Consider the following 26,275-nt stretch of genomic DNA (forward strand, 5'->3'; position numbering starts at 1 on the left):
CCTTTTTGCAACACCCTGTATAAAGAAATTCTTGTTGTTACTAAAATATTTTACTGTGTTGCTGGTTAACTTGTGCACAGATAACGTGGTTTATAAAATGAGGCACAATAATATTACAAACTGCCTAGGCTGATTCTAAAACGATGACGATGGTATTTTAAAGATGTGTGTCTGTGAATTTCTGGTTTTATTCTGTGTTAATCAGATGTTTTGAATTTTGACAGCTTGTGGTGCTTTGATGCTCTTTGATTTGACTTTGTTTATTTATAGATAAGAATTTCGACGAATAATTGCAATAAAAAATAAATTGGCATAGCATGTAGGCTTAAATATGAGCAATATGTTGATAAAACCTCTCCGTGCCAGTATAAACAGTGTGAAAGCGCGTCAGTGCGTCGGGGTTTTGTCCCGACAGTTTTCTAATCGTCTAGATGCCCTAGATTACGAAGAAAGACTCACAGGATGTCTTTCTCAGCTTCCATCTACAGCCAAAGTGGTAATATGCGGCGGCGGGGTCATGGGTGCATCAGTCGCCTATCATTTAGCGAAAAGAGGATGGGGTGGTAAAACAATACTGATCGAAAAAGAAAAGTAAGTATTTCGATCGAAACCGACTTTATTACACGTATCCATCGGTGTTGTCATGTTGTGTTATACAACGTGAAATGTAACATTGTTGTCAATGTCATACAACTACTAACCTGTTTGTTTTAGGGTTGGTGGGGGCTCTCGGTGGCATTCTTCTGGGTTGGTTGGTGTATTCAAGCCATCGGTGGCACAAGTTCGCCTAGCTCAGTCTTCTATACGCTTGTTCCAAGATCTAGAAGAGAAAGGCCGACCCACAGGCTGGAAGCAATGCGGGTCTCTCCTCCTGGCTCGGACCAGGGACCGTATGACTGTCTACAGAAGAATGAAGAGTCAATCTGTGTAAGTTTCTATAGCTTATATTCTTATTCATTGATATTATTTAGAATTATATGTATCGATAAATGATGCATAAAATCTATATCGTTTACTTTTTAATAATATAAAGTAATAGCAGAGTGTATACTGGGTATGCCCTGGGCTCTGACAATAATAGGTAAGTATATGGCTTATAAAGAAATCAGTTGCTATCAATAAATAGAATCACATACTTACTGTTAATCCTTAATTCCTGCTGAATAAAATAATTCACTAATACTTCAAAAAAACTAATCATAATTTCAACTGTCCTATTAATGATATACTTGTTTTATATCTGCTAAATATACATACATGGAATCCATCCATAACAGAACTGCATTTGAAACTTTCCGTTTATATTTTGTTACTAGATCCTGGGGCATCGACTGTGATCTGGTCACACCGAAGGGCTGTCAGGACATCTGGCCCATGCTCAATGTGGAGGACATTGTCGGAGGTCTGTGGATCCCCGGAGACGGTGTAGGGGATCCTCATCTCATCTGCATGTCGCTAATAAGGGAAGCTCTGCAGAATGGTAAGTGAAATTGTTGCAATATCAGTAGAAGAATAAAATCTTGACTGATGTACCTTTTTGGAGAAGCAGGACTGAATTTATTAAAACCATGCAATTAATATGGCAGTTCAGCTGATTTATCTCTATTAAAGCATTGTCATAAAAGTAACAGATTATGTAAAGATACATGATTCATGAATTATAACTATTTAAAAAAAGTTGTAAATAAGCCTAGAAATTTTGTTGCATAAATTGTAATTCTCTGTCCCAGGTGTTGGTGTGATGGAAGATTGCTCCGTAACTGGGGTGCTTTCCAAGAATGACAGAGTGTGCGGAGTGGAAACCACACATGGGCCCATTGAGTGTGAATATTTTGTCAATTGTGCTGGCTTTTGGGCGCGACAGGTAAAGTTTATGTTATAATATATTTCGTTCTTATTTGTTCACATTATCCTAACTAATATTATAAATGCGAAAGTGTGTCTGTCTGTCTGTTACTCTTTCACGCCAAAACTACTGAACAAATTTGAATGAAATGTGGTATACATACGGTCTAGACCCTGGGAAAGAACATAGGCTACTTTTTATCCCGGAATTCCCACGGGAAAACTATTAAAGGCGAAGCGAAGCGCGCGGGAATAGCAAGTCTATTAATAATTAAGCTACATTAATAAATATATAGGCAATGTGCACAAATAATGAAACAATATAAAAATTGCAGTGGTTACATAAGTGGGAGTAGGACCTATTTGTATGAGTGTTAATACTGATTGAATTCACAGTCATACAAACAGAGGGATAGTTTGAGTCTGTCCGAAATGCTTCGTTATTTGCTTTATCTGGGATGTTTAGTATGAGCACATTGATAGGCCTAAAGATAAAAAAAAAGTTTATTTGCAAAAAATGTAACTACCAAATTTTATACCAGATATTACCATCTTTCTTTCCCTATGATGGCAACCAATAGTTTATATTAAATATGTTTTCAAATGCAAAACAGTTTTGGTCTGCCATCTTTGTTGCCCAACGATAGGACTTTTAAAAATAGAAATTACTTTCTTCTTCGTGGACGTTATGCTATTAAATTATGTTACTAAAGTCATTAAAAAAAACTGTTATTCTCTTATGTATTACAGGTTGGACAGTTAGCCCGCCCCAAGGTGAAGGTTCCATTGCTTCCGTGTGAACACTACTACCTGCACACAAAACCTATAGACAATCTAGACCCAATGACTCCAGGTAATGTTATCCAAAATATTGCACTAATATTAAACTCGATTACTTAAGTATCAAAGGTAATTTTGCCGGCCTTTTGAATTAAACAACCATTCTTAGCCTTTTAAAGATAAAGATAACAAATCTGATACAATCCGTAACTGAAATCCATGACTCAACAAAATATAGTTGTTATTACTAAAAAGCGAACTTGATTCTTTGGGATAAACCTATGTCCAGATTGTCTAGCAATCGGCTGATGAACTTGATGAAATCAATCAAACTATCAACGAGTAAATTATATGACAATGCATTATTTTTGTTTTTTAGTTGTTCGGGACCCTGACGGTTACATCTATTTGCGAGAGAGGGATGGCTGCATCTTAGCCGGCGGATTCGAACCCGTAGCGAAACCTGTATACGAAGAAGAAAGTGAGTATATAAACAGCCAGCTGCGAGTGTGAATCTTCTTAGCGTGGCTTACAGAATACATCTATATTTAGACATACTCTCAGTCACGCACCACTTCAGTGTTTGTTATGACTACAATGCACTCAGGATACATATAGAAACAACATGTAGGTACCTATAGGTTTAATCAAGATATTTTCCTGTAAAATCACTGTTTTATGAGAGTTCACTGACCGAGCTTGATACTTTTCCAACTCGCATCATTCAATTACGAGATTCCTGCCATAATGTTTATGGTTATGATGACCAGTGGGGTAAACGAGTTTTCGAATGAAGACCACGTCCTACGCTTCGCTAGAAAGTATGGCGTGGGACAAGAAGCCGCTCTTAGCTAGATAGAAATAGCCATAGTGCTTCTATGTCCAGCAGAGGATGATGGACGGGCTGATGATCATCATCATCATCAGCCAATAATCATCCACTGCTGGACATAGGCCTCGCCCAAGGAGCGCCACAACACTCGGTCCTCGGCCTTCCTCATCCAACCAGTACCCGCCACCCGCCTAAGGTCGTCAGTCCAGCGGGCAGGAGGGCGTCCTTTGCCTGTTCGTGGTCTCCACTCGAGAACTCGTCTAAGCCAACGGTTATCGGTTCTTCGGGCTGATGAAGATGATGATGAAATTCTACACCTACCACCCCATCTCCCGCAGTACTATCGCAAGCGTCGCGATGTGTGGGCGAGGACTGGGACCAGTTCCACGTGCTACTGCAGGAGCTCCTGAAGAGAGTGCCCTCGCTGAGCCAGGCGACGCTGCATAGACTCTGCAACGGACTGGAGGCGTTCTCGCCGGACTGCAAGTGGATCGTCGGCGAGTCACCTGAGGTAGATGTTGGAAAATAATGGGTGCTTTAGAGCCTGTCCAGATGAAGCGTTTTACGCGCGAGTCCACTCCCGTATCAATTTAAAACGCTCGAGTCCAGAGACCCGCTCATTGCACGCGTTTTACGCGCGGGATGTATTATGTAGGTACCTTTAGTATCTCAAGAACGTGCGAGTGTCAACGCGCGAATGGACTCATGCCTAAAACACCTCAACTGGATAGGCTCTTAAGTGCAACTTTGCAATGGTTAAAGATAGGAGTTCCTTTTTAATAATAGCCAAAAATTAACAAGGTAGAGTTAAACGAGTTTTATAAGTGAGTATCCGAAATTACTAACAACAAATAATGATGTTGGCACTTGTTTCTTTTGCAAAGTTAGCACTGTTAATTATTGTTATCAATAAAATTACAATTTACTATATATTATTCTTAAGTATGTAATTACGCTGTACGTTTGTTGCAGATGTTCAACTACCACGTGGCGGCGGGTATGAAGACGGTGGGGATCTCGGCCGCCGGCGGCGTCGCCGAGGCCACCGTCGACGGCATCGTTGACGGGTATATACATACGATATAACATATATGATACCTCGCTTCTTTTTTCTACTATCAACCACAACCAACGCCTTCGCGCCAGGAGGCGTTTGCGAGCTCGAGTTCTACTGGTTGACAAATGAAAAAAGGGGCGATCCATATACGTTACGGTTATATGTACAGTGACCATTATACCTGTAGGGATGGTATAATAAGCGGAAAGATATCGAGTGACTCATTATGTCAAAGAAATATTGTAAACACAAACACCTCTTTTTATCTAACATACAAAAAAAAGAAAAACAACGTTAAGTTTAGCAAAAAAAAAACATGATCGTATTATGGTACGGAACATGTGGCTTGTCACAGTGTTTCGTTTGTACCACGATATACAGGGCGTCCCTATATCTGTGCTATGACCGTTTGTCGGCAGATACACGAAGTACGATATGCACGAGCTGGGCATCAACCGCTTCCTCGGCCTCCACAACAATAAGCGGTTCCTGCGGGACAGAGTCAGAGAGGTGCCAGGTGAGACTATATAAATAAATAAATATGTGGGTACATCTCACACACGGCCATCCGACCCCAAACTAGGCAGAACCTGTGATATGGGTGTCGGACAGCTGATAGTATTATATCAACAGAAATACAACGATATTTAATACCTACATATTTAATAGACAATCAGACACAAAGGCAAACACAAATGCTCATCACATTCACACAGATTTTTGCCCTGGGCGGGATTCGAACCCAAAGCTATGAAGGCCACCAAATCTTAAAATACATAAACTTAAAATACTTACTTAATAAGTAACCCGACGACTTGATATGATACGAGCACCACGGTTTCCCTTCCAGGGGTCCACTACGGGATGCCATACCCGTTCCCTGAGTTCGAGACGGGTCGCAACCTGCGAATGTCTCCCATCTACCCGACGCTGCGCGACAACGGCGCCGTGTTCGGACAGGTCATGGGCTACGAGCGGCCCGCCTGGTTCGAGCCTCTAGGTCAGTGATACAGAAACAAGTGACGACAGCAAAAAAGTTTATAAGCCCCTTCTCCCACAGTCGCGTCGCTTGAGAGTCGCGTAGTGGGAGAAGGGACTCATCAGTCTCAGACTCATGATCCATACGGTGTATTTTAAACTCGCGGACGACAACCGTATATGCGCCTACAAAGCGACTGAACTCATCCTTGTAGAAGAAGAAATACGGAAAATGATCCGGCTTAGATATAACATGCCGCACAGGTAGGTGTCGGCTTAGTATACCCTTTTTGCAACACTCTGTATGTGATGAGACCCTAATCACGAACCCCGTCCACTCCACCCCACCAGACCCTGAGGCCAGTTCGGAGCAGCCGCGCGAGTTCAAGATAGCCTACACGAAGTCATTCGGCAAGCCGCCGTGGTTCGAGGAGGCGAGACGCGAGTACTGGGCGTGCCGTGAGGCGGTCGGTTTGGCAGACTACTCGTCCTTCACCAAGATTGACTTGCAGGTCAGTGGGTAACAGTGCTGTGTGCGTATCACGAGTGTTGTCGACTTATTTTTTTATGTAAGCTGGGTAGTGTCCCACTGCTGGGCAAAGGTCTCCACAAATAATTGACCACCGTTCCGTACCCTACCCTACCCTATCCCTACGAATATTTTAAGACCAAAAGTAGCGAAAACGGTTCAGCCGTTCTCGAGTTATAGCGTCAGGAAAGAAACCCAACTTATTTTTATCTAGTAGAAGATCGTATGTACCATTTAAGTGATTCACACTGCTCCGTTCACAGTCTCAAGGGCTTGAGGTGGTCGACCTACTCCAGTACCTGTGCTCCAACGACGTGGACGTGCCCGCGGGCAGCATCATCCACACCGGCATGCAGAACGAGCGAGGGGGCTATGAGAACGACTGCAGCCTCGCCAGGATCGCCCCCAACCAGTTAGTGCTGCTCTCTTACTGCCAGTTTCAATAACTCTGGCTATCGATAGCTGACTACTTTCATACGATTTTGTCAAATGCAACTTTTCATATGTTTAAATCTTATGATAGCAACTGTCAGCTATCGATAGATAGAGTATTGAAACTGATAGTTAGTTTAAGGGGTTACAGATCGGTTGAACATAATTATTCTGTTAGCTTGTCCATCAACTACAAAAACGACATTATCTATTCTTGGACCAACAGAGCACCTATCTGCTAGGCTAGCTATGTTATAAAATACAAAATGTAGGTCCCACTACGTAAAAGTACTAAAATTAAGTACCTCCAAAATTTTCGGTCCATATGGATCGCTGAACTCTGTAAAGCAGTATAAAAACTATTTATCTCTATTCCAGCTACATGATGATCGCGCCAACCATCCAGCAAACGCGTTGCAAAGTGTGGATCAAGAAGCACTTGCCGGCCAACGGATCAGTCACCATGTCAGATGTCACGTCCATGTATACTGCCATCTGCATCATGGGACCTTTCACCAGAAATCTCCTGTCAGAATTGACGGATACTGACCTATCGCCATCGAATTTCCCCTTCTTCACGTTTAAGGAGATCGATGTTGGACTGGCCAATGGTATTCGTGCCATGAACTTGACCCACACTGGAGAGCTGGGTTATGTGCTGTATATTCCTAATGAGGTAAGTTAATTCAACTGTAATTTAAGCGCTATATTTTCTTTGAAACTGGAAGTCCTAACCTAACACCATGTCAGTGTCAGAAATTACGAATTAGTATTGTCGCCCTGATAAATTTTTTGATGTTGCCACGTCTTTCTGTTGAAGTTAGGCCGTGTCCCCAGTGGGCAGATACTGAGATAGTCAAACTGCGTACTAAACTAGTAGACAGTGGACACTTCATTTCAAATATATGGAAGAGCGTACTAAATCGATATGCCGCAAAGTCAGTCGGTCGCTGACGGTTTGCCTGCTGGGGACACGGCCTTAGCGTTGCCAAACTAGCCATTACCCATAGATAGGTATAGCATGAAACTGGATCTGCAAATCCGCAATTTAACACACCCCCTTTACATTCCAGTTCGCTCTCCACGTATACCACCGTCTCATGCAAGTGGGCTCGAAGTACGACATAACCCATGTGGGCTACTACGCGTCGCGCACGCTGCGAGTGGAGAAGTTCTTCGCGTTCTGGGGCCAGGACCTGGACACGATGACCACGCCGCTCGAGTGCGGGCGGACTTGGCGTGTGAAGTTCGATGTGAGTGGCTGGTTTTAGGGCCTTAGCATGTATCATCGTAACAGATCTATATACACTTACCTAACCGGCATAAGCAAACGTCAAAAACGTAAAATAATGTAATTCCCTTTTTACCTTACTTTATGCACTTGCGGTGTCTAGGCAAAGCTATGTCGGTGCATATTGCATAGCATACTAAATGTAAGGTCGCTTCTTTTTCTCCACTCAGCCAGTAGAGCGCGAGCTCGTGTACGCCTGCTTGACAGAAGAAAAATAGGCGATCCCTTTACTTTACACTTATAACTATGTTTGAGACCCTAAGCAATGACCTAGGCTAGTAGCACGGGGCGCATTTAAAACGTGACATAAATTTTGCATCGCGCTCACTCAAATCGCACAGCCTCAAGAGCGATCGCGACAGAGAGCTTTTGTCACGTGTTAAATGCGTCCCGTGCTACTAGCCTCGGTCATTGCACAGGGCCTCAGCACATAATATAAACGTAACGTCTTTACGTTCGGATTCGGTTTGTCTTTTTTCATCCGTCGACCAGGCGTTCGCGAGCTAGCCCTTCTACTGCGTTTTAACCTAACCCTAAACCCCACAGAAAGACATCCCCTTCATCGGTCGCGAGGCCCTCCTCAAGCAGCGACAAGACGGCGTACTGCGTCAGTACGTGCAACTCGTGCTTACTGACCACGACCACGAGCTGGACCTGTGGTCGTGGGGCAACGAGCCCATCTACCGGGACGGCAACTACTGCGGGCAGACTACTACCACGGCGTACGGGTTCACGTTTAAGAAACAGGTGCGTAATATATTTTTGTTGATTATGTTGAAGAGGTCTGGTAGGTACTAAAGCTCTGCCTTGTGGAGGCCCTCGGCCGGTGGTCTATAGTGGTCTCTTTTCCACGCCTAACATGCATTTCCATGGTAAGCAGTCAAAAAGAAGCCTCGGCCGATTGCCTCCGCAACAGAGTTTATTAGATTAGTAGTTAACGTCACGGCAATATGTATAGTCAGTATGTGCAACTAGTACTGACGGACCACGACCACGAGCTGGACCTGTGGTCGTGGGGCAACGAGCCCATCTACCGGGACGGCAACTACTGCGGGCAGACTACTACCACGGCGTACGGGTTCACGTTTAAGAAACAGGTAAGGATTATTGGGAGAAGAGGTCTGGTGTTAAAGCGCTGCCTTGTAGAAGCACTATGTAGGTGGCCTATAGTGGTCTCTTTTACACACCAATGCACATCCATTTGCATAGTTCACAAATAATGAAGATCTATTTATATGCCTATGCTTAATAATGATAATTCTTGCAGGTGTGTCTCGGGTTTGTGCAGAATTTCGACGAGAATGGCGTCGCGCAGCCTGTCAACAACGAATACATTTTGGGCGGACATTACGAAATAGATATAGCTGGAATACGGTAAGTCATTTATTATTTATACAACCTCAAAACTTATTATTGGCGATTACTTAACAGTACCTTCTATGGTTTATCGTTAAAAGTATACTCTCTTGAGTCCAGGGCTACACACTAGTAGAAAAGTATATCGATATCGTTTTGTCGCGCAGGAATAGACACAAAATTATACACAGAATATATTTACACAGAATTTACTACGCTTTACAGGTACTCAGCAAAAATAAACCTGCATTCGCCGAACCTGCCTACCAAGTACCCAGATAAGGAGCGCGATGTATACCAAGCGACGCGGCCGGCCCGTAGCCAGGATACCCAGTATGTGGGCCGCCATTATCAACCTTAACCGGAGAAATAAGCTGTAGTTTTCGCTGTAGCGACGCACTGATTCTCGACTTAAATGAGAGCGCCAAAATAAAAGGCTGTACATATCTTTTTTAGGTACGGAAAAAATATAAATGTCATGCTGTAATAATCGCAATGCAAGATAAGTAAGCTGTGATTTTTTGAAAAATAACGTCTTAGTATTAAACTGACAATACAAAAAAATCTATTATTTATTTAGTTATGAAAAGAATATATGTATCGACGTGTGCAATTATCGTTAGTAAGAAATTTTTTAAATTAGTTATAAGATATTTTTTTGTACACATTATTTTAGTTCTCATAGTACTTCCTAATTCCATTTTAGGTGTTATGCCCCCTATATATTATACTATTCTTGTTAAAGTAGATAAATTCATTTAAATATAGGAATAAAATTATAATTAGTATCTAATTCGAACTTTTTGAAATAAATGCTAACATGTTATGATTATATGTATGTATCTTGATCTTTAAAATGTCTTGCCTATTTAGTAAGATTTATAAATATAATGTCAATCTGTCGTAAAAAATCATATACCTATTAATATGGTTTACGGAACAGACCGTATTCATGTTTTCGCAATTTTTATTTTTTAAAAAACATGCGGTACTATTTTTTTCCCTTTGTTTGTGTCTGAAATTGTATCTAACAACTAGGAAATTATTTAATTAAGACTGGTAAAATAAGATCTAATAAGTTGGCATCAATTGAAAGTTTATGTTTTCAATATGGTGGGTTTTGGTGCTATGTTTAATGTGATGCGGGCTATTTTTATCCGGTAGTATAACATCAGCTATGCGAAGGAAATGTGTTATGCTGTTTCAAATACTCCACAAATAAATGAATATAATGTTTCAAAGTAAATATACAAAATAATAGTGAATTAAGATTGCTTTTATAGTATCAATTATTTATTGCTGTAGCATAGTATACATAATAATATACAATCAGTAGTATAATATCGTTTGAGTAAAATTATGATCAGCAATTATATTTTATTAATAAATATAGCAGCTCAATTATTACATAATGTTGCGTTTTCTTTCTACTTTGTCCAGCTTCTATCGGGCGCATAAAGAAATAATATACTCAGATAGAAATATATCTTATATATTAGATTTTATAGAATACAAATTTTCACTTACAGGGAAAATCATTTCTTATGCTTTTTAAACCTAGGTTTAGATTGTTTTGTAAACTTCTGTTTCATCTTCTCAGAATCGTTAAAGAACTTCTGGTAGTCAGCGTTCTTGTAGTCAAACTTCTTGACATCCTTCTGTGGGGGAGCTTTAGGTTTGCTTTGATTTTGTTTGTCTGTTTTATTTTTAACATTATTATCTGTTTCTTCGTTTTTAGCTTCTACAGTTTCATTGGAAATCTTCCTTTTTCTTTGCCCGGTTTTGATTGATTCTGATTGGTCAGCGGTATCTTGCGCGTCGTTCTCTTGTTTAGTTGGTTTCTCTGCGACCGGCACAACTTGCGGCTCGACCAACTTGGAGAGAACTTCTGTCTTTATCAGCTCATTTCCCTTGCCGAGCGCCGCTAATTTGGCCTCCTTTTCTTTGAACTCTTTGAGTTCCTCGATCTGTAAACGATTTTTTATGTTTATTGTTTTGTCATGGAAAACATGCAGTTTTATAGTATAAAAAAAACTATTCATGATACTGAATGATAGCATATGAAACAGTGTTAATTTATATCAGTAGGTATATAATCTTAACTACACTCACGAGCAAAGCTAAATATCTTACCTGAGCTAAGGTTCGGTATCTTTTGTATCGTTCAAAAGGGGGGATGAAACTTTTAGCCTCCGCGTTTAACTCAGACACCTGAAACAAGAATAAAAGTTAGTTCACATCAGAATTCTTTAAAACAGAGTCCAAATAGGTTGTTAAACTCGCCTTTGAGAATAAATTGATTCACTTTGAATCATTAACATAAGAGTAGACTCCGCTAAACTAGAGTCCATGCCACCACTGAAATCAGATAGCCGAAGCGCTGCACACAGACAACTACATATAGCCTCATATGACTGTTATTTCTTGCTTTAGCTAAAGTCTTCAGTGGTGGCGTGGAATCTGCTATACTTTGCGCAGTTTATGATGGTGCGGGTGACATCTGACAGCCAGGAACAATAATTTTATTGAGGTGGGTCTACGCTAGACGAACCGAGCACGAGCCGAACACAATTTGTATAGTGTGGACCGACCTACAAGCCTCGAACGAGCGCGCTGCGTCGTCGTTCGTGCTCGGCTGCGTTCCGCCTGTTGTCAGTTTTTTGACGAACTCAAAGGGCTTTTCGCGAGCACACTGCGGAAAACTGCGTTCGAGGATAGTGATCGTTGTAGGTTCGTTGTACGTCCACACTTGACACCGTGAACGACGAAACCTGAATGGCTCCGCTCGTGCTTGGTTCCTCTAGCGTAGACCCACCTTTGGATATCATTATGTCCCTAGCTGTCAGGCGTCACGAATTTGATCCGACTAACCTCTGATTTATTACATTGCTAACGCGTGCTTTACCACCGATAAATAATGCTTCGTAGACCAACAACTAAAGCCAGTAGCCAATCGAACATGCCCCATTAGATACTCACAAAGCGGTAAGAGCCACAGTCATCGTAATATGGCACAAACAGCTTCAGGTCGGTAGTGAACTGCGACACTGCGTTGGGGTCGACCAAGAATGCCTCCTCCATCGTCAGCGCCACCGGCAAATCGTCTCTGTAGGGATAAATGGTGGTTTAGTTAATGTGACGTAGTATGACTTCTATGTCTATAAGCTAACTATAAGCCGCCGAAAGTGAGTTTATTCTATTTCCTAACATTATCACTTTTTGGTTCACATATAACATACAATACGTTATTACGCTATGAGTAGACGTTTACATTTTTTTCATACTTTTCACGTTTAAACTGGGGGCTCATAGTAAACCTGCTTACGTTCGGAGGCTTACAGTCAATTTGGTTTGAAAACGGCCTAAAGCAACTCATTTTCTAAACTACATGATATAATTATAGATAGCGACCTGTAGCTCTCGACAACTCTGTCATAAACTACAGGCACTGTACCTTCAGTCTGAGATCAGGGATCCATGGAGCAGTGGATCTAACCGCTGCAGCGTATAGCCACATATGGCCTAGGGGCCGTCCATTAATCACGTGAGGTCGTTTTTCTCATTTTTTGAGCCTCACGTGATTAATGGACGGCCCCCCAAAGGAACAGTAGTAACAAGTGGGAGCCAAGCCCTGCCCCTACCTGAAGTCTGGGTCCTGCGTGTGATCGTGCGGCGCGGGCGGTATGAACACGGTATACAGGAACAGTAGTAACAAGTGGGAGCCAGCCCCATCTTTCCTCTTCCTGAAGTCTCGAATGGCCGTATTGTGCGCTTGGCGCCTAGATAGTCGCTTAGTGTATCAATGCGGCCGTTCGCGAAGATTATAGAAGGTTTGTTTTACTTATCTACTCGCTTGGTGACTCGCTAGGAGTTAGGCAAGCTTCATGTCTGTGCGTAGGGAGCGTAAATGGGAATCAACCCTGCCCCTACCTGAAGTCCGGGTCCTGAGTGTGATCGTGCATTGCGGGTGCGGCGGGCCCCGCGCGGTCGCCGGCGTGGTTCAGCACCGCGTTGATGCTCGCCGGCATACGGTAGAGTTGCGGCTCCAACGGTAGCTCACGGCACTGGCGGAGGGAAAAAATCAAATATATATTTATTGCAATAAATAAAATGTTACAGTAAGATGTCGTAAGATCGTAAAATGGCGGCGCTTCACTTCGGCCCTTTGCTCCGCAGCGGAGATTGGGAATAAGTAAGTAAGTAAGTACAGTAAGATGTTACACAGCACATTATGGGCACCGTTATACACTCACGAGCAAAGCTAAAGTTCCAGTGAGAAAAACACCAAATTACTCCTCGCCGTTTTTGAATGAGTACAATGCACTTAGAGTACTGCAGTAGAGTGTACATGTGCAGGTTTCCTCACGATGTTTTCCTTCACCGTAAAAGCGATGATACATTGTACTTAAATTCCAAAGAACTCATTAGTACATGTGAGCTCCGGGATTCGAACCCGCATCTCTGGCGTGAGAAGAGGGTGCTTTCCCGACTGAACTACCACCGCTCTAAACTTTATTTACCTGGCATGAGGATCTGTCAATCAAACGTTATAGGGCTCATGGCTTATTTGACAACGTATACCTTCATATCTGCCGAAGAACCGATAAACGTTGGGGTAGACGAGTTCTCGAGTGGAGACCACGAACAGGCAAACGCAGCGCGAGACCGACAACCTTAGGCGGGTAGCCGGTACTGGCTGGATGAGGAAGGCCGAGGATCAAGTGTTGCGCCGCTCCTTTTGAGAGGCCTATTTCCAGCAGTGGATGACTATTGGCTGATAAAGAACTAACCGTCGGAAATCTATAGATCGCATCTAGTGGCATGCTTTGGGAGAGGCCTATGTCCAGCAGTGGATGACTATTGGCTGATGATAAACTAACCGTCGGAAAGCTACAGGTCGCATCCAGTGGCATGCTTTGGGAGAGGCCTATGTCCAGCAGTGGACTGCTATAGGATGTTGATCATGAACTAACCGTAGTATCTAGTTCTGTTTGACGAATGCCGAAAGGGGGCCTACGCCAACGCAAGGAGCATGTGGTTTACTGCCAGTTTCTATATCTCTATCTATCCATGACTGGTAGTTACTTTCATACGATTTTGACATAATCAAAAGTAACAATCTGTCAAAATCGTATGAAAGTAACTACCAGTTATAGATAGATAGAGTTATAGAAACTGGCAGTTAATAGATGAACTAACCGTGAGTATCATCCGGTGCAGCGTGATGCAGTTCTGCTTGACGAAGGGCGGCATGGGGCTGCAGCAGGCGTGTACGCCCTGCACCTCGCGCGGCAGCGCCTCCGCCAGCGCCAGCAACATGTGGTTCGGGAGCAGGTAGCTGCGGAGTTAGTGCCGAGTGAGCAATGGTTATAAAAGGAAAGATGCGACCATCAGAACGTTTGGCCAAAGCTGCGTACAGACCGGCCAAACGAACGCCAATGAACGGGTTTCGTTGACCTTCGTTGCTGAAATTATTGCCCGTATTATGTATGATAAATATCCATCGTTGGGCGTTCGTTGGGCCGGTCTGTACGCAACTTTACAGAAAAAGTCACCCGCGCGCTAAGCCGCATTTGACAGATTATCATGGTATGCAAAAATGACAGTTTATATGGAAAAAAAACCGCTTAATTCGCCTCACCGCGCAGTTTACTATTTTAAAATCCGCAATCCGCGCGGTGAGGCAGTGCGTGTGAATCGCTCCCATAATAACATAAAATTGATAAAAGCTGTTTTTCTTTGTACTAGGTAGGTAGCTAGCCAGAAGTTAATTACGTTTTCCGTTTCATTTAATTTCATATGTAAAAACAAAAAAATATAATTTTACAGACACACATATAGACAAAGTTAAGTTCGCTTGCATAAATAGCAATTTGTCGCATTCAGTTCCTAACTCATAGTTTATTAAAACTTAATTTTATGGTTGTTCTGATTTTTTCATGTAACAGCACCGTTATTACATAGTTTGATTTGACTTCTCCTTCAATTTAAATTCAACTTCAAATGGTTTAATCGACGTAAAATTTTACTATTATTTGTCTATCTATAGTCATCTACCACCATTTCACAAAGGCCCCGTCATTGAGGAGGAAAGAATTTCCTCTATCTCCTTCAATCTTTATATCGCTTTACATCATATTCGCAGTATTCGCAAGCTAGCATCCGCAATTTTTTGCAATGAACATTAACTTGCATGAATTTTAATGGCTATTTATGGTATGGTACAGTATAAATAAGGCAGAGAAATGTGACCCCTTTTATGAAGCATTGTTACTATGAGAGGGTGGTCAGGATTCTCTGCACATAACCGTACGATGGGATTGGTATACCTTTGTAGGTGAACACTATTAATTTATTTATTACCAACATCCAATTATCTACTCATTGTAAGCAGGACCCAGCAAAAATAATGTGGTATGTAAACCAAATTTTTAAATACTGTACAATGGACATAGACCTCTCCTCGGCCTTTGTAGTGCTAAATGTCCCGGGTTCTATTTCTGCTGCAGCTGATATTATTTGTCAAGACAGAGGATAATTACAATCGCACTTATTTTAACATTCGCAAAAAACACAGCTGTATTTTTGCTCTATGGTCGCACCGCAAAAATATTCACTAACAATGCTTAGTTTTGAATGACGACATTGTAGCCAAAAGACCACCACGACAATCCTCACTGCTGAAATAGTATAAGTAGGTACTTAATTAATTCTAGAACATAACAAGCAAGAAGCATCTGCAACTGCCTCAATAACACCATGTGGTCCCATAGGTGTCCCACTTTATTATGTCTGTCATGGCACAAAACAAGGTTTTCGCAATAGCAAACTTAAACTTAGTTAAGTTTATACGTTTTGTTCAAAATGGGACAATGTTATGTTAATTAACCCTTTGAAATATGTGCGAATTCCAAAAACTCATAGAGCAAATGTTGTTCATAGTTAGTATAGTTATTATTATATAGTTAGTATACCCCTTTTTTCAACACCCTCTATATGTTTTGTGTAATTTCTGTGTGTTTAAGAAATACATAATAATATTACACCATGTTAACTTATATGTCTCTGATTCCGTTCGAAACATATACCCGTTTGCAATAGAATCCAACAATCATGTAAACAAATATGGCGGACTGACATTGACAGCGTATTGTTTTGTTGCAAATGTTTTAATAAACTTAACTTATAAATACAAGTTAAATCGTGTTGAAGATAACGTGTAAACAATGGTGCGTTCGTTGAAATCAGACTATGTTCATAATTGATCGTCAAATGTATGTGATTACGGAGTAATCGTGACCATTTGGTTTGTTTACATGATTGTTGGATTCTATTGGAAACGAGTTTACGTAATCACACGTATTATTAATATTTATTCTACAGTAATAAGTAAATGAAGGATGTAAGCGCCTGGTGTCAGCCCAGACTCCTCGGAGGAGTAGCGGGAATGAATTAGAAGAAGAATAAGTAAAGTGATCTTACGCAGTGCTCTCGTCCAAGGCCCGCGCCTGCGAGTCTCGCCACTTGTAGAGCAGCTTCAGTGCTGCCATCTGACGCGAGTTGAACTGCCGGCGAGACTTCTGCAGCAGGGACAGGTGGCTCTCGTCGTGGCACACCTCCTTGTTGTAGGTCTGAGGGGGTGAAATAAAATTTACAACTTTAGCTCTAATTTCACAATAGTCGGTTAAATCGTAACCAGTGAAAGGTTGATCAATTATACGTCATCTGCATATAAAATTCTTGACAGATATGTTAAAAGTCAACCATTCATACCTGGTTATGTTCTAACCGACTATGGAGAAATTGGCACTTAATGTCGATTAAATTAAACGGACATAGAGCTAGAACTAAAAGGCTAGCACGGGGCACAATTACGATGCAACAAAAGTTCACTGTCGCGCTCGCTCTTGAGGCTGCGCGATGCAAAAAAATTGTCACGACTTAATTGCGCCTCGTGCTAGCCCTTCTGGAAGGTATTGAAGATAGAGTAACAACCATAGGCTAGCTGGGCAGATCAGTCATTTTATAAACGTTGTCGGATCCTGATAAAAGTGATGCTTTTTCGGCGATCATTGACAAAAGACAAAATGTTAAATATACCTTCTTCCTTTTACATAAATGATTATGTGCGTATAAAATGATATTTTCTCTTACCGATCCACAAATCTGACGACTTTGTTCGAAGACGCTCATTAACAAAGGTGTACCCTGCGGACAACGCAAAATAATATTATTTCAAATACATATAAAATACATTTCAATCGGAAGGTTATTATCTCAGGAGCGGTGGTAGCTATCTAGATTTAGCACATCAAGATATGTGATGTTAGCGCACCAACCCGCAGTGGACCAGCGTGGTGAGAAATGTTCCAAGCTAAGGAAGGCAGTTAAGACCTAAGGGTTCACACAAAGGTTCCACTCGAGAGAGCCAGGAGCAGGTACTTAGCGGTATGCGCGGTGAGGTGTGGGGCCGCCACGAGCGTAACAGAGACAGAGATAGAGACTTGACAGAGATAGAGACGTGACAGAGCGCAGTAGCCCATCTCTCCCTCCGTTTCGCCGCGCGCATACCTCAGGGAGTCCACAGCGGCTATGGTCAGTATAGTCACACTATACAGGCTGTTGCAAAAAGGGTATACTAAGCCAAAACCTACATGTGCAGCATGTTATAATATCTAAGCCCGAAAAAAAAACAGAAATTAAAGATTCGCGGAAAAAAAGTCATTCTCCATAATAAAAAAGTCACGTGACCAAAGTTTCTATGAAAAATTAATTTAGTTTTTTCCGCGAATGTTGACATTCTGATTTCAGTTTCGGGCTTAGACATAACATGCTGAACACGTAGGTTTTGGCTTAACAAACCCTATTTGCAACACCCTGTAGAATAATACAGGGTGTTACCTGTTTGAGCAGTTCGTTGCGCATGACCCGCCACATGTACAGCAGGTAGTGGGTGTCGACGCGAGCGTACGCCATCAGCTCTTCGGGCAGCGGCCGAATACGCCAGTCCGCCAGTTGATATCTTTAAATACACATACACATAGGGGAATCAGTTCATATTGTCTTTAATCGGAAGCTATGACTAATTTAGTGCCAATTTCTCCATAGTCAGTTATTAGCATTGACAAAGGAATAAAGAGAGGACCTGGCATAAAAAACGGTACTTAAAAATATATCGTCGTCTCTTTTTAACTTATCGGTGTTATCCTACGTAAAAAAGGACAACAGTAGTTTTGTCTTTGCCTAAAATTACAACATTGCGACCGGTCGCCATGTTGATTGACATCCAAACACAAGGTACTTCAGCTGTCAAACAATTTGTTTGTTTACATTTTTCAAGAAAAAAGCAGCCATTTACTTGAAACCAAAGTTTAGGTCGGCGCATTTTTTTCGTGGATATGCCATGTCCTCTCTTTATTCCTTTGTCATTGGTTATTAGGCATAACCAGGTATTAGGGGTTGACTTTTGACACATCTGTCAAGAATTTTATATGGAGATGACGTATAATTGGTTCATCAATTATACGTCATCTCCATATAAAATCCCTAGTCGGTTAGATAACCGACTATAGAGAAATTGGAGCTTCGGGTCGCTGCGACAGCTAAGTATAAGTAGCACTAGGCAGCCTGACTGCGCAGCCACTAAATTAGGAATTCGTGGCTGTCAAGTGCGCGGGGGCGCTAAGGGTGTTTTTAATAACGTGCGGATTTGATCAAGCACGCGGATTGCGTGCCATTTTCTCTCGTCCCGCGTGCGTATTCCACGCATTACAATAAATATTTGTATGAAAAGAACACTTGCGGGTGTGGCGCGTGCGGGGCAATCCCGCGTGCGTGATGGAATCCGCACGTTTAAAAACACCCTAAGTAAACCCTATTTTACATCAAGTAATCCTGATGACAAATGATAATGTACCTGCTGCCGCTACACGGGTTCGTTTTCGACGTAGGTAGAAGATATAAAAACGGCACTGTGATTGGACGAACGCGCATTGAACGAGTTTATCGACGTCGATAACAAACCCGTATAGCAGCCGCTGGTATTTTGTAAACTTATGGCAAATTTTTCAATAGATCATGTCTGTTTCATCTGAGTCGCGAGCACAAGTTTCGAACCTCCGTTAACGTTGCGTATCGTCAACTGTCAAAATGTAAGGCAAAGTTAGTTCCAAAAGTGATTTTTTTTTCCATATGTTAGGTGGAATTTCACCAAACGCTAAACGTATTTAGTAGCCTGTCATACGTCTGTCAGTTAGTACAAAATGTATTTAAAATTTGATTTAAATACGTTTAGCGTTTGGTAAAAGTGACCCTTCGTGTAGATTCGAAAATGACGTAGACTGAGCTCAAAACTCGCTAGTTTTAACGGTAACTCTAAACACTCGGCATACTAAACCGAAACGCCGCTACGGTGGCTAACAGTTGGCCTAGCGAAAACGCAGCCTAAGTACATCTATGCTGTCATGACTTGTAATACTCGCATATAGGTAATGGGTACATTTTACAGGGTTTATAAATAAACAAACAAATTGCTCTACACGCGTCTAAAATATTCCATCACACGCGATCACGTTGGTTACATTAGTTTAACTGATGCAATTTCTGCGCCCCTATCTTTCAATCGGAGACAAGTATACCGATGCACTGCGCTATTGCGAAAACAGCATTACCATAACAACGAGCACTTATTCAATCGCGCCTAACAGCGGAGGTGCGTATCACAGACCATTATAGAATAGAACTAATGAATACCAACAAGCAATGGAAGTTAAACGACTAAAAGCAGTGCACAACTAAAGAACTGTAGGTATACTAGTATGTAGGTCGAATAACAAGATTCTGTTATGGTTAAAATAATATGGCGTACATAATTTAAAGTATTTAAACAAGCTTAAACCTAATAATATTTGGGTCAGTATTTGGAGTAGTTTATGAAATATGACAGACATTTCATAAAAAAACTAACTAAAAACTAAGTGATTGATATTAATGATGAAATTGCTTATCAAGAAGCGCAGGTGGTCGCCCTTCACTTTTATCTTTATTATTCTTTATACCTTATTAAAGCGTAAAAATATCGTAGTGTACGTGACTTTCAAATAGAATACTATACAGTTCTTTAAGATTGAAAATATTATTGTTTTATTATTGCCAGTTAGACAAAAATATGAATATACTTACAACAAAACTAAACCAACAAGGGACCCTGTTTCAGTTAGACCATGACTTACAAGTGGCACCTGTATACTACCACACAATGCAGTTAAAACTTACTTCTTGTCAGCATCAACTTTGCAATATCTCATGAGCAGGTTCTTGAGAGATAGTCCAGAGAGCTGCAACGCCTTGGCCGCCTGGTAGGTGTCGAATAGTCCCACCACATATACACCGAAGTCCCTTTGTAGCCATATGATGTCCATTTCAGCACCGTGAAATACCTGCACCGGGAAAGAATATAAAATAAACATGTATCATGACAACCCATCACGTCCCCACTGCTGGGGCACGGGTCTCCTTCCAACGAAGGAAGGGTTATAGGCCTAGTTCACCACGCTGGCCTAGTGCAGGTTGGTGGACCCGAACATAAGTATATCTGTGAGATAAAAATCATGATGTCACTCTCTGAAATAGTGGCAGTGGCAGTTTGTATTTCTCATCAAATCACACGAGCCGTCTCATAGAAATGTATCACTGTACTTTATTTGCGTCCCGCGGATCCTGGGCTGTTAGCGACTGACGCTAATCTGACCGGTCAATCCCTTCACTACGAGTACAAACCCTAGACCATGTCTAGTGTTTGGCACGGACACGTTGAGAAGAAGAAAACTGCCGGGGAAATTCCCGACTGATACACTGTCCTCTCATCATCTGTTAATGTCTACTGTTGAACATAGGCCTCTCCCAAGGAGCGCCACAAAACTCTGTCCTAGGCCTGCTACGTCCAGCCACCTGTCTAACGTCATCGGTCCAGCGGACCAGACGGTGTCAGTATATTACCTTCAATATCCTAGGGTCAGTAAACGCCTGGTTGAGCTTATGGATGTGTTCGCGACAAGCCAGCGCGTCGATGATGAAGTCACCCCCCTCCTCAGTAGTCAACTGTATCAGGCACGTTATACCTTCGAACAAATGTAAACAATCAGTACATCGAGTACAAATAGTAGTAAATATAAAGAAAAAATACGACATTTGTCATGTAGGACTGTAGGTATAGCATAATTCGCAGCCTTTTTACCCGACTACGGCGAAGCGAAAAGGAGGATTATTATTTTGACCGGTATGTATGTATTTTCACGTTCATTTTCAGGCTGGTAGTGAGGCTTTTGAGGACAACTCATACTCATTTATATTTTATACCCAATAGCTGTTAACATAGCACCAGGGACCTACAAGAAGTGTCTACTTATAATTAAAGGTACGACATAAATATAATAATCGTAAAAACGCCTCCTTCCCACTCTTACGTTTCCAAAGGGAAAGAGCGAGACAGGGGTACGACGCGACGTGTTTACGCGTTATACGCGTTTACCTTGATAAGTCCTGTACGAATGATGTTCCAAGTCCACGGCTATCTCCTTCACAGTGAGCAGATGGTGGCAGAGCTGGTCCATCTGCTGCTCCTGGTCGATGTAAGTGAGCGGGGTGTCTTCGAGCGGAGGAGGAAAGGCCGGCGCGGCGCTCGCCTCCAACAACTCGGCCTTGGGATGGTACAAGTCCAACTCCACTTTGTAAGGGTGCTCATAACTATAGGAGGACAATAAATAAAGAATTCTACAGTGAATCAAGGTTCCATTTCCAACGTGACATATTTGGCTCTCTTCTACGAGCCGAAAAGATGTTGATAGACGTGAGCGCCTTCTATAATTTAACTTCAATTTAACATTGGCGACAATGCTCATCGTAAGTAGTGGAGCTATACTACTACTATACTGTATTTACTTTTATCATTTAATATATCAATTTGAATTTTAGTGGGACTTTTACAAGGTAAAAAGCTAGCGATTAAGTAGATTTCCATTTGAAAACTTACAGCTAAAAGTTGTAAGTTTTCAAAATGTCAAAAAAAATAAAAAAAATGAGAGTTTTCTTACCCGACCGCCTCTCCATTGTCATTATAAAGGATGTTGAGCGCCAAAGGTTTGATGTTATTTGGCTTATCAGATATTTTGGGAACCCATAAGCTTTCCGAATTGTCAATAGTATCTTTAAAGTGTATTTGCGGTCGAGGTATATTCTTGGCGCCGATTAAGGTAGCCGAGCCCATCTGTGGAATACATTTGTGTTAGTTGAGTGACCACATCCGTAAACCAATAATTAACAATACTCAGCAAGTACGGTTTAGTTTTTTTTATGTAAAAGTCATACCTAATTATATTTCGTAAGCAATCTAGAATTATAAATTAAAATTGCTTTAATTTTGATTTAGCTACATAGTATGTATTCTCTGTAAATACATAAGATACAACATAATGTTATAGTAAAATGGGAAAAATGCTAAAGGTATTTGTTCTACTATTCTTCTATTCACACACACTCCACTGGTGCGGCTATGCACTGAGAAGTCCAAAGCATAGACCATAATTTAGGTGTTTCAGCTCGGGATAATCCACGGGTGCTTAGCGTGGAGGCGATGTGTACGAGATACACAATATTGGTTGTTTAAAAACCTTTGCTCCTCTCGTTTCTACATTGGTGGAGTGTGGGCCTTACAATTTAATGTCTGACCTTGATCTTAGTGATGACAGGGCTGACATTCCATGGCGCGACCCTGGTGAGGTCAGCCGTCTGCGGGGACGCGATACTCGGCTCCGCGAACTTGAACTTGGATATGCCCGACGCCACGTCCAAGTTGGAGTCCAGTCGGTCTATTATCGTGTCGTTAGCATCGATTAGAGTTTCGATATTGTGTTCCGTGTCTTCGCTGTGGGAAAATATATTGTCAGATTTTTGAACTGAGCTACCGTAGCACGAGGCAAGACGCGCAGAAGGGCTAGTACGGGTCGCATTTAAGTCGTGACAAGAGTTTTGCATCGCGCTCACTCACATCGCGCAGCCTCAAGAGCGAGCGCGACGGAGAACTCTTGTCACGTCTTAACAGCGCCCAGTGCTACAGGGCTAGGACATGATAAATTATGATATCTTGTCGTGCGCGTGTTAAGTCCCATCCTAATGGTTTCACTAGATACGAAATACAATCATGCAGCAAAATTATTCTTGGCGATATTAGAAAACGTTTACTGGCTTCGCAACAGCCGATGTCGGCTCTCAGCTAAATAATTAACCACTTACTTCTTGAATAGGACAAACTGGTCCTCGGTCGCAATGATCCTGTTGGATTGTTGGACCACATTGTTGCCTAGTTGTCGTGTCAATATGTTAAAATCGGTAAATGTTTTGAAATTTTCGTATCCTTGGCCGCTGGGAAGTAAATTGGAAGCTTGTATCGACTTGCTGACTGTTTTAAACCCATTCTGCAACAATAGAATTAAGAAATAAGTAATTTACGTACAATTATAGCACATACTATAACGGTGAATGAAAACATCTAGATCCTGATGATGTACATTGTACTCATTCTAAAACGGCGATACAGATAGGTCGCGTATCACGTGAGTACAAAAGTACAGCGGGCGGCTCGCTTGCCGTTGGTTATGTAGGACATAGCATGTAAACTTATTAACAGCGTCTACAGCTTTTTAAAACGTACGTAAATAGGAAAAAAAGTTTTGTTAGGTACTAAAATAACGGAAGGGATATTTGTGTGTACATATTTTTATCACAAATAGTGGTGTGATACTGTGGTCTGTGATACTAGTGCGGAAGGTCATTACAGTCTCGTAGTTTTCCGATTGCAAACACTACGCTTACACCACTGTAATAAATGACCTATTCTACACACTCTTATCCCAATGACTATCATACCTATGTAGTATAATTAAGGAATTCCAACTTTTATTTAAATTATAACGCATCTTAGCATAGCCTTGTAGTGATATCGCTGCTGCGCAATTTATGCTGATTATTTTTGCAGACACAATTATTATCTATTAAACATATGCGTGAAATTATCTTTGTAGGTGTAGCGACTTAAGCAGGTCAAGTCCACCAGGTAAATCCTTGACAGTGTAATTACCTACCTACAATTTGTTATGATTATGTTAATTAGGTATGCTTTCACAGAAAGTACACCTTTTTTTCTGAAGCATTTTTTACTTAATTAAGTTGGACAATTGCCTTCATAACCAACTAACTCATCGACAATTGAGTTCAAACTGAATGGCATGTTGTTTAACCCGTCCAGCACAAGGTGAGCTGAACTGTTTTCTGTTGAAATTTTGAAGTCTGATGACTTAAATGAATTTCACCATTGCTCTTATGATGAAGAAAAATATTTATTTATAGACACTTTATTGCATACTTAAAAAAACATGCACAGACAATTCATATTGTTAGCTAAATCTGTATATATCCAGATTTAGCAGATCTAGATGTGTGAAACCATCACCTTCAGTGGAGTGGACCAGTGGGGTCGCATACATAAAGGTTTCACTCAATGGCTCTCTTGAGTAGGCATTAACACAGAACAAAAAAATTACAAAGAACAGAAAATAACCTAGAAACAATGTTTTTTGTATTTTGGGTGGCTTTATGCAACTAAAAAATGCCTGTGTAACTGTATTCTTTGTGTATGTGGTGTATTATTGTAGTACCAAATATGTATATATATGTATTTTCCAAATAAATGAAATGAAATGAAATTTTCTTTCTTTCTTTTTGTGAACTGAGAGTAAATTATAGCATTTGAACCTTGGCCTTGTAATATTAAATGGGTGTTACAATTTTGTATAACCTTATGGTTTAACCCAGTGGTAGTAGTGTAGTAGATTGATAATGCCTAAAACAAAGCCATGATGGTGATCATAGTCGTCTGTAAGTGATTATGGGTTGGGTTTAGATACTGGTTTTTGTTATTTGATTATCTTATGAGGGATGGGGAGTTACGGGACATCAACCACTAAAATATATCTAAAACCATATTTTTAGGCACACTTCTTTTTTATAAAGGACATAATATTAAAAAATATATAACTGTTTTCATACAAAATGAAACATACTATTAAAAATTTATAGAATAGAATAGATCAAAAGTGGATGATTTTTTTAAGTCAATGTCCACTAATACTCAGTTTACAACAATGAAATATTATATGTTCATAACAAATGTCCTGACTGAACCTGAACACGGAATACACTGTATCAAATTATCTACTATTTCTAGCACAAGTATAACACTTTACTAGGTATGAGTTGAAAGATCATCATATTAAATAACTAAAGATAGGTGAGCATGTTAGGTCACACACAATTTGCTCATTAAAATGACAAAGGAAATAAGAGAAGCTACTGTGGATCAATACCTTTCATATTGAATAATTAACATCTCAGAAACCTTGTTTTGTACAAATGATCAATTTTATACAGCCAGAAGGGTCACCATAATCATGATGAGCATAATATATAGATAATCATACAAATTTGAAGGTACATAGGCCTCTTCGAAAGAACTTTTTAAATCTCTAGGTAAGGTGCACCCTAAAATTAACTTCACCTCATGTTTAATCTTAGGTTAGGTCCGCTAATCGTAAGATTTAGTTAACCTTCCATAAGCCGTAACCGTAACATATACAATAATAAAGCAAACATATCATTGATGCACACAAAAAATATGCTGCCACATTTGATTACGACTGTTGTCTTCAATCTAATCAATTGAGTTCAATGCAGCTTGAATATAAACAGCATGCTGCAATACCAAACGAGGACAATAAGGCAAACTATAGAAGGACAAACCAAGGTAAAAGTTGAAGGATACAATAAAAACGCATGCTCGACTCCCGTTGAAATAGACCACACAACACACTAACCTGAGTGACTGCCTTTAGGTGTGGATAAAATTCCGGAGCCTCAGGATTCAAAATTGAAAACATGTTAACGGTAGGATAACTCAAACATTTATATCAATGCACAGTTAGTGCACAGGAGAAATTATTGTAGTCAATAATATAAAATAAAACAGACAAAATCACAAAAACGAGTGACAGAACACAAGTCAGGACAGGTAAAGCAAAGACAAGACAGAATATAAAAAAATTAAGATGGTCGATCTTAGTGTTG

General features: G+C 40.9%; 2 protein-coding genes across 3 annotated transcripts; one reads left to right on the top strand and one right to left on the bottom strand.

Moving 5' to 3' along the window:
- Positions 1-223: 223 nt before the first annotated feature.
- On the top strand, positions 224-10,073 carry LOC105398568 (pyruvate dehydrogenase phosphatase regulatory subunit, mitochondrial). 2 transcript variants are annotated; one of them, XM_048632581.1, is made up of 18 exons: positions 225-591; positions 715-927; positions 1,317-1,480; positions 1,731-1,864; positions 2,596-2,698; positions 3,005-3,106; positions 3,796-3,968; positions 4,430-4,524; positions 4,934-5,031; positions 5,365-5,514; positions 5,844-6,004; positions 6,285-6,433; positions 6,832-7,129; positions 7,527-7,706; positions 8,291-8,359; positions 8,710-8,841; positions 9,012-9,118; positions 9,326-10,073. In XM_048632581.1, exons 1-18 carry the CDS (start codon positions 332-334, stop codon positions 9,459-9,461), a joined length of 2,724 nt encoding a protein of 907 aa, XP_048488538.1. In that variant the 5' UTR covers positions 225-331; the 3' UTR covers positions 9,462-10,073. The 2 variants fall into 2 exon arrangements, with proteins under 2 accessions (XP_048488537.1, XP_048488538.1); XM_048632580.1 differs by lacking the exon at positions 8,710-8,841 and having other exon boundaries at positions 224-591; positions 8,291-8,491.
- A 503-nt stretch (positions 10,074-10,576) lies between these two features.
- Positions 10,577-26,237, bottom strand: LOC105395987 (exosome component 10). Its single transcript, XM_038121923.2, has 15 exons — positions 26,026-26,237; positions 23,390-23,571; positions 22,826-23,021; positions 22,192-22,364; positions 21,630-21,844; positions 21,098-21,219; positions 20,375-20,538; positions 18,002-18,122; positions 17,255-17,308; positions 16,583-16,731; positions 14,300-14,438; positions 13,031-13,164; positions 12,080-12,206; positions 11,234-11,311; positions 10,577-11,067 (listed from the first exon to the last, which is right to left on the bottom strand). Exons 1-15 carry the CDS (start codon positions 26,086-26,088, stop codon positions 10,636-10,638), a joined length of 2,349 nt encoding a protein of 782 aa, XP_037977851.2. The 5' UTR covers positions 26,089-26,237; the 3' UTR covers positions 10,577-10,635.
- Between the last annotated feature and the right edge of the window lie 38 nt (positions 26,238-26,275).

Source organism: Plutella xylostella, chromosome Z, assembly GCF_932276165.1.
Source record: "Plutella xylostella chromosome Z, ilPluXylo3.1, whole genome shotgun sequence".
In the NCBI taxonomy this organism is placed as follows: domain Eukaryota; kingdom Metazoa; phylum Arthropoda; class Insecta; order Lepidoptera; family Plutellidae; genus Plutella; species Plutella xylostella.

What these genes read in the sequence shown, in the direction of transcription:
- LOC105395987 (XM_038121923.2), bottom strand. Translation starts at nt 26,088, where the DNA reads ATGTTTTCAATTTTGAATCCTGAGGCTCCGGAATTTTATCCACACCTA. An exon ending in AAAGTTGATGCTGACAAGAA is followed by an intron (nt 18,123 to 20,374) that starts GTAAGTTTTAAC and finishes GTGTATTTAAAG; the next exon opens with ATATCAACTGGCGGACTGGC. An exon ending in GCAACGAACTGCTCAAACAG is followed by an intron (nt 17,309 to 18,001) that starts GTAACACCCTGT and finishes CGTTGTCCGCAG; the next exon opens with GGTACACCTTTGTTAATGAG.
- LOC105398568 (XM_048632580.1), top strand. Translation starts at nt 332, where the DNA reads ATGAGCAATATGTTGATAAAACCTCTCCGTGCCAGTATAAACAGTGTG. An exon ending in TCGTCGGCGAGTCACCTGAG is followed by an intron (nt 3,969 to 4,429) that starts GTAGATGTTGGA and finishes CGTTTGTTGCAG; the next exon opens with ATGTTCAACTACCACGTGGC. An exon ending in GTCGACGGCATCGTTGACGG is followed by an intron (nt 4,525 to 4,933) that starts GTATATACATAC and finishes GTTTGTCGGCAG; the next exon opens with ATACACGAAGTACGATATGC.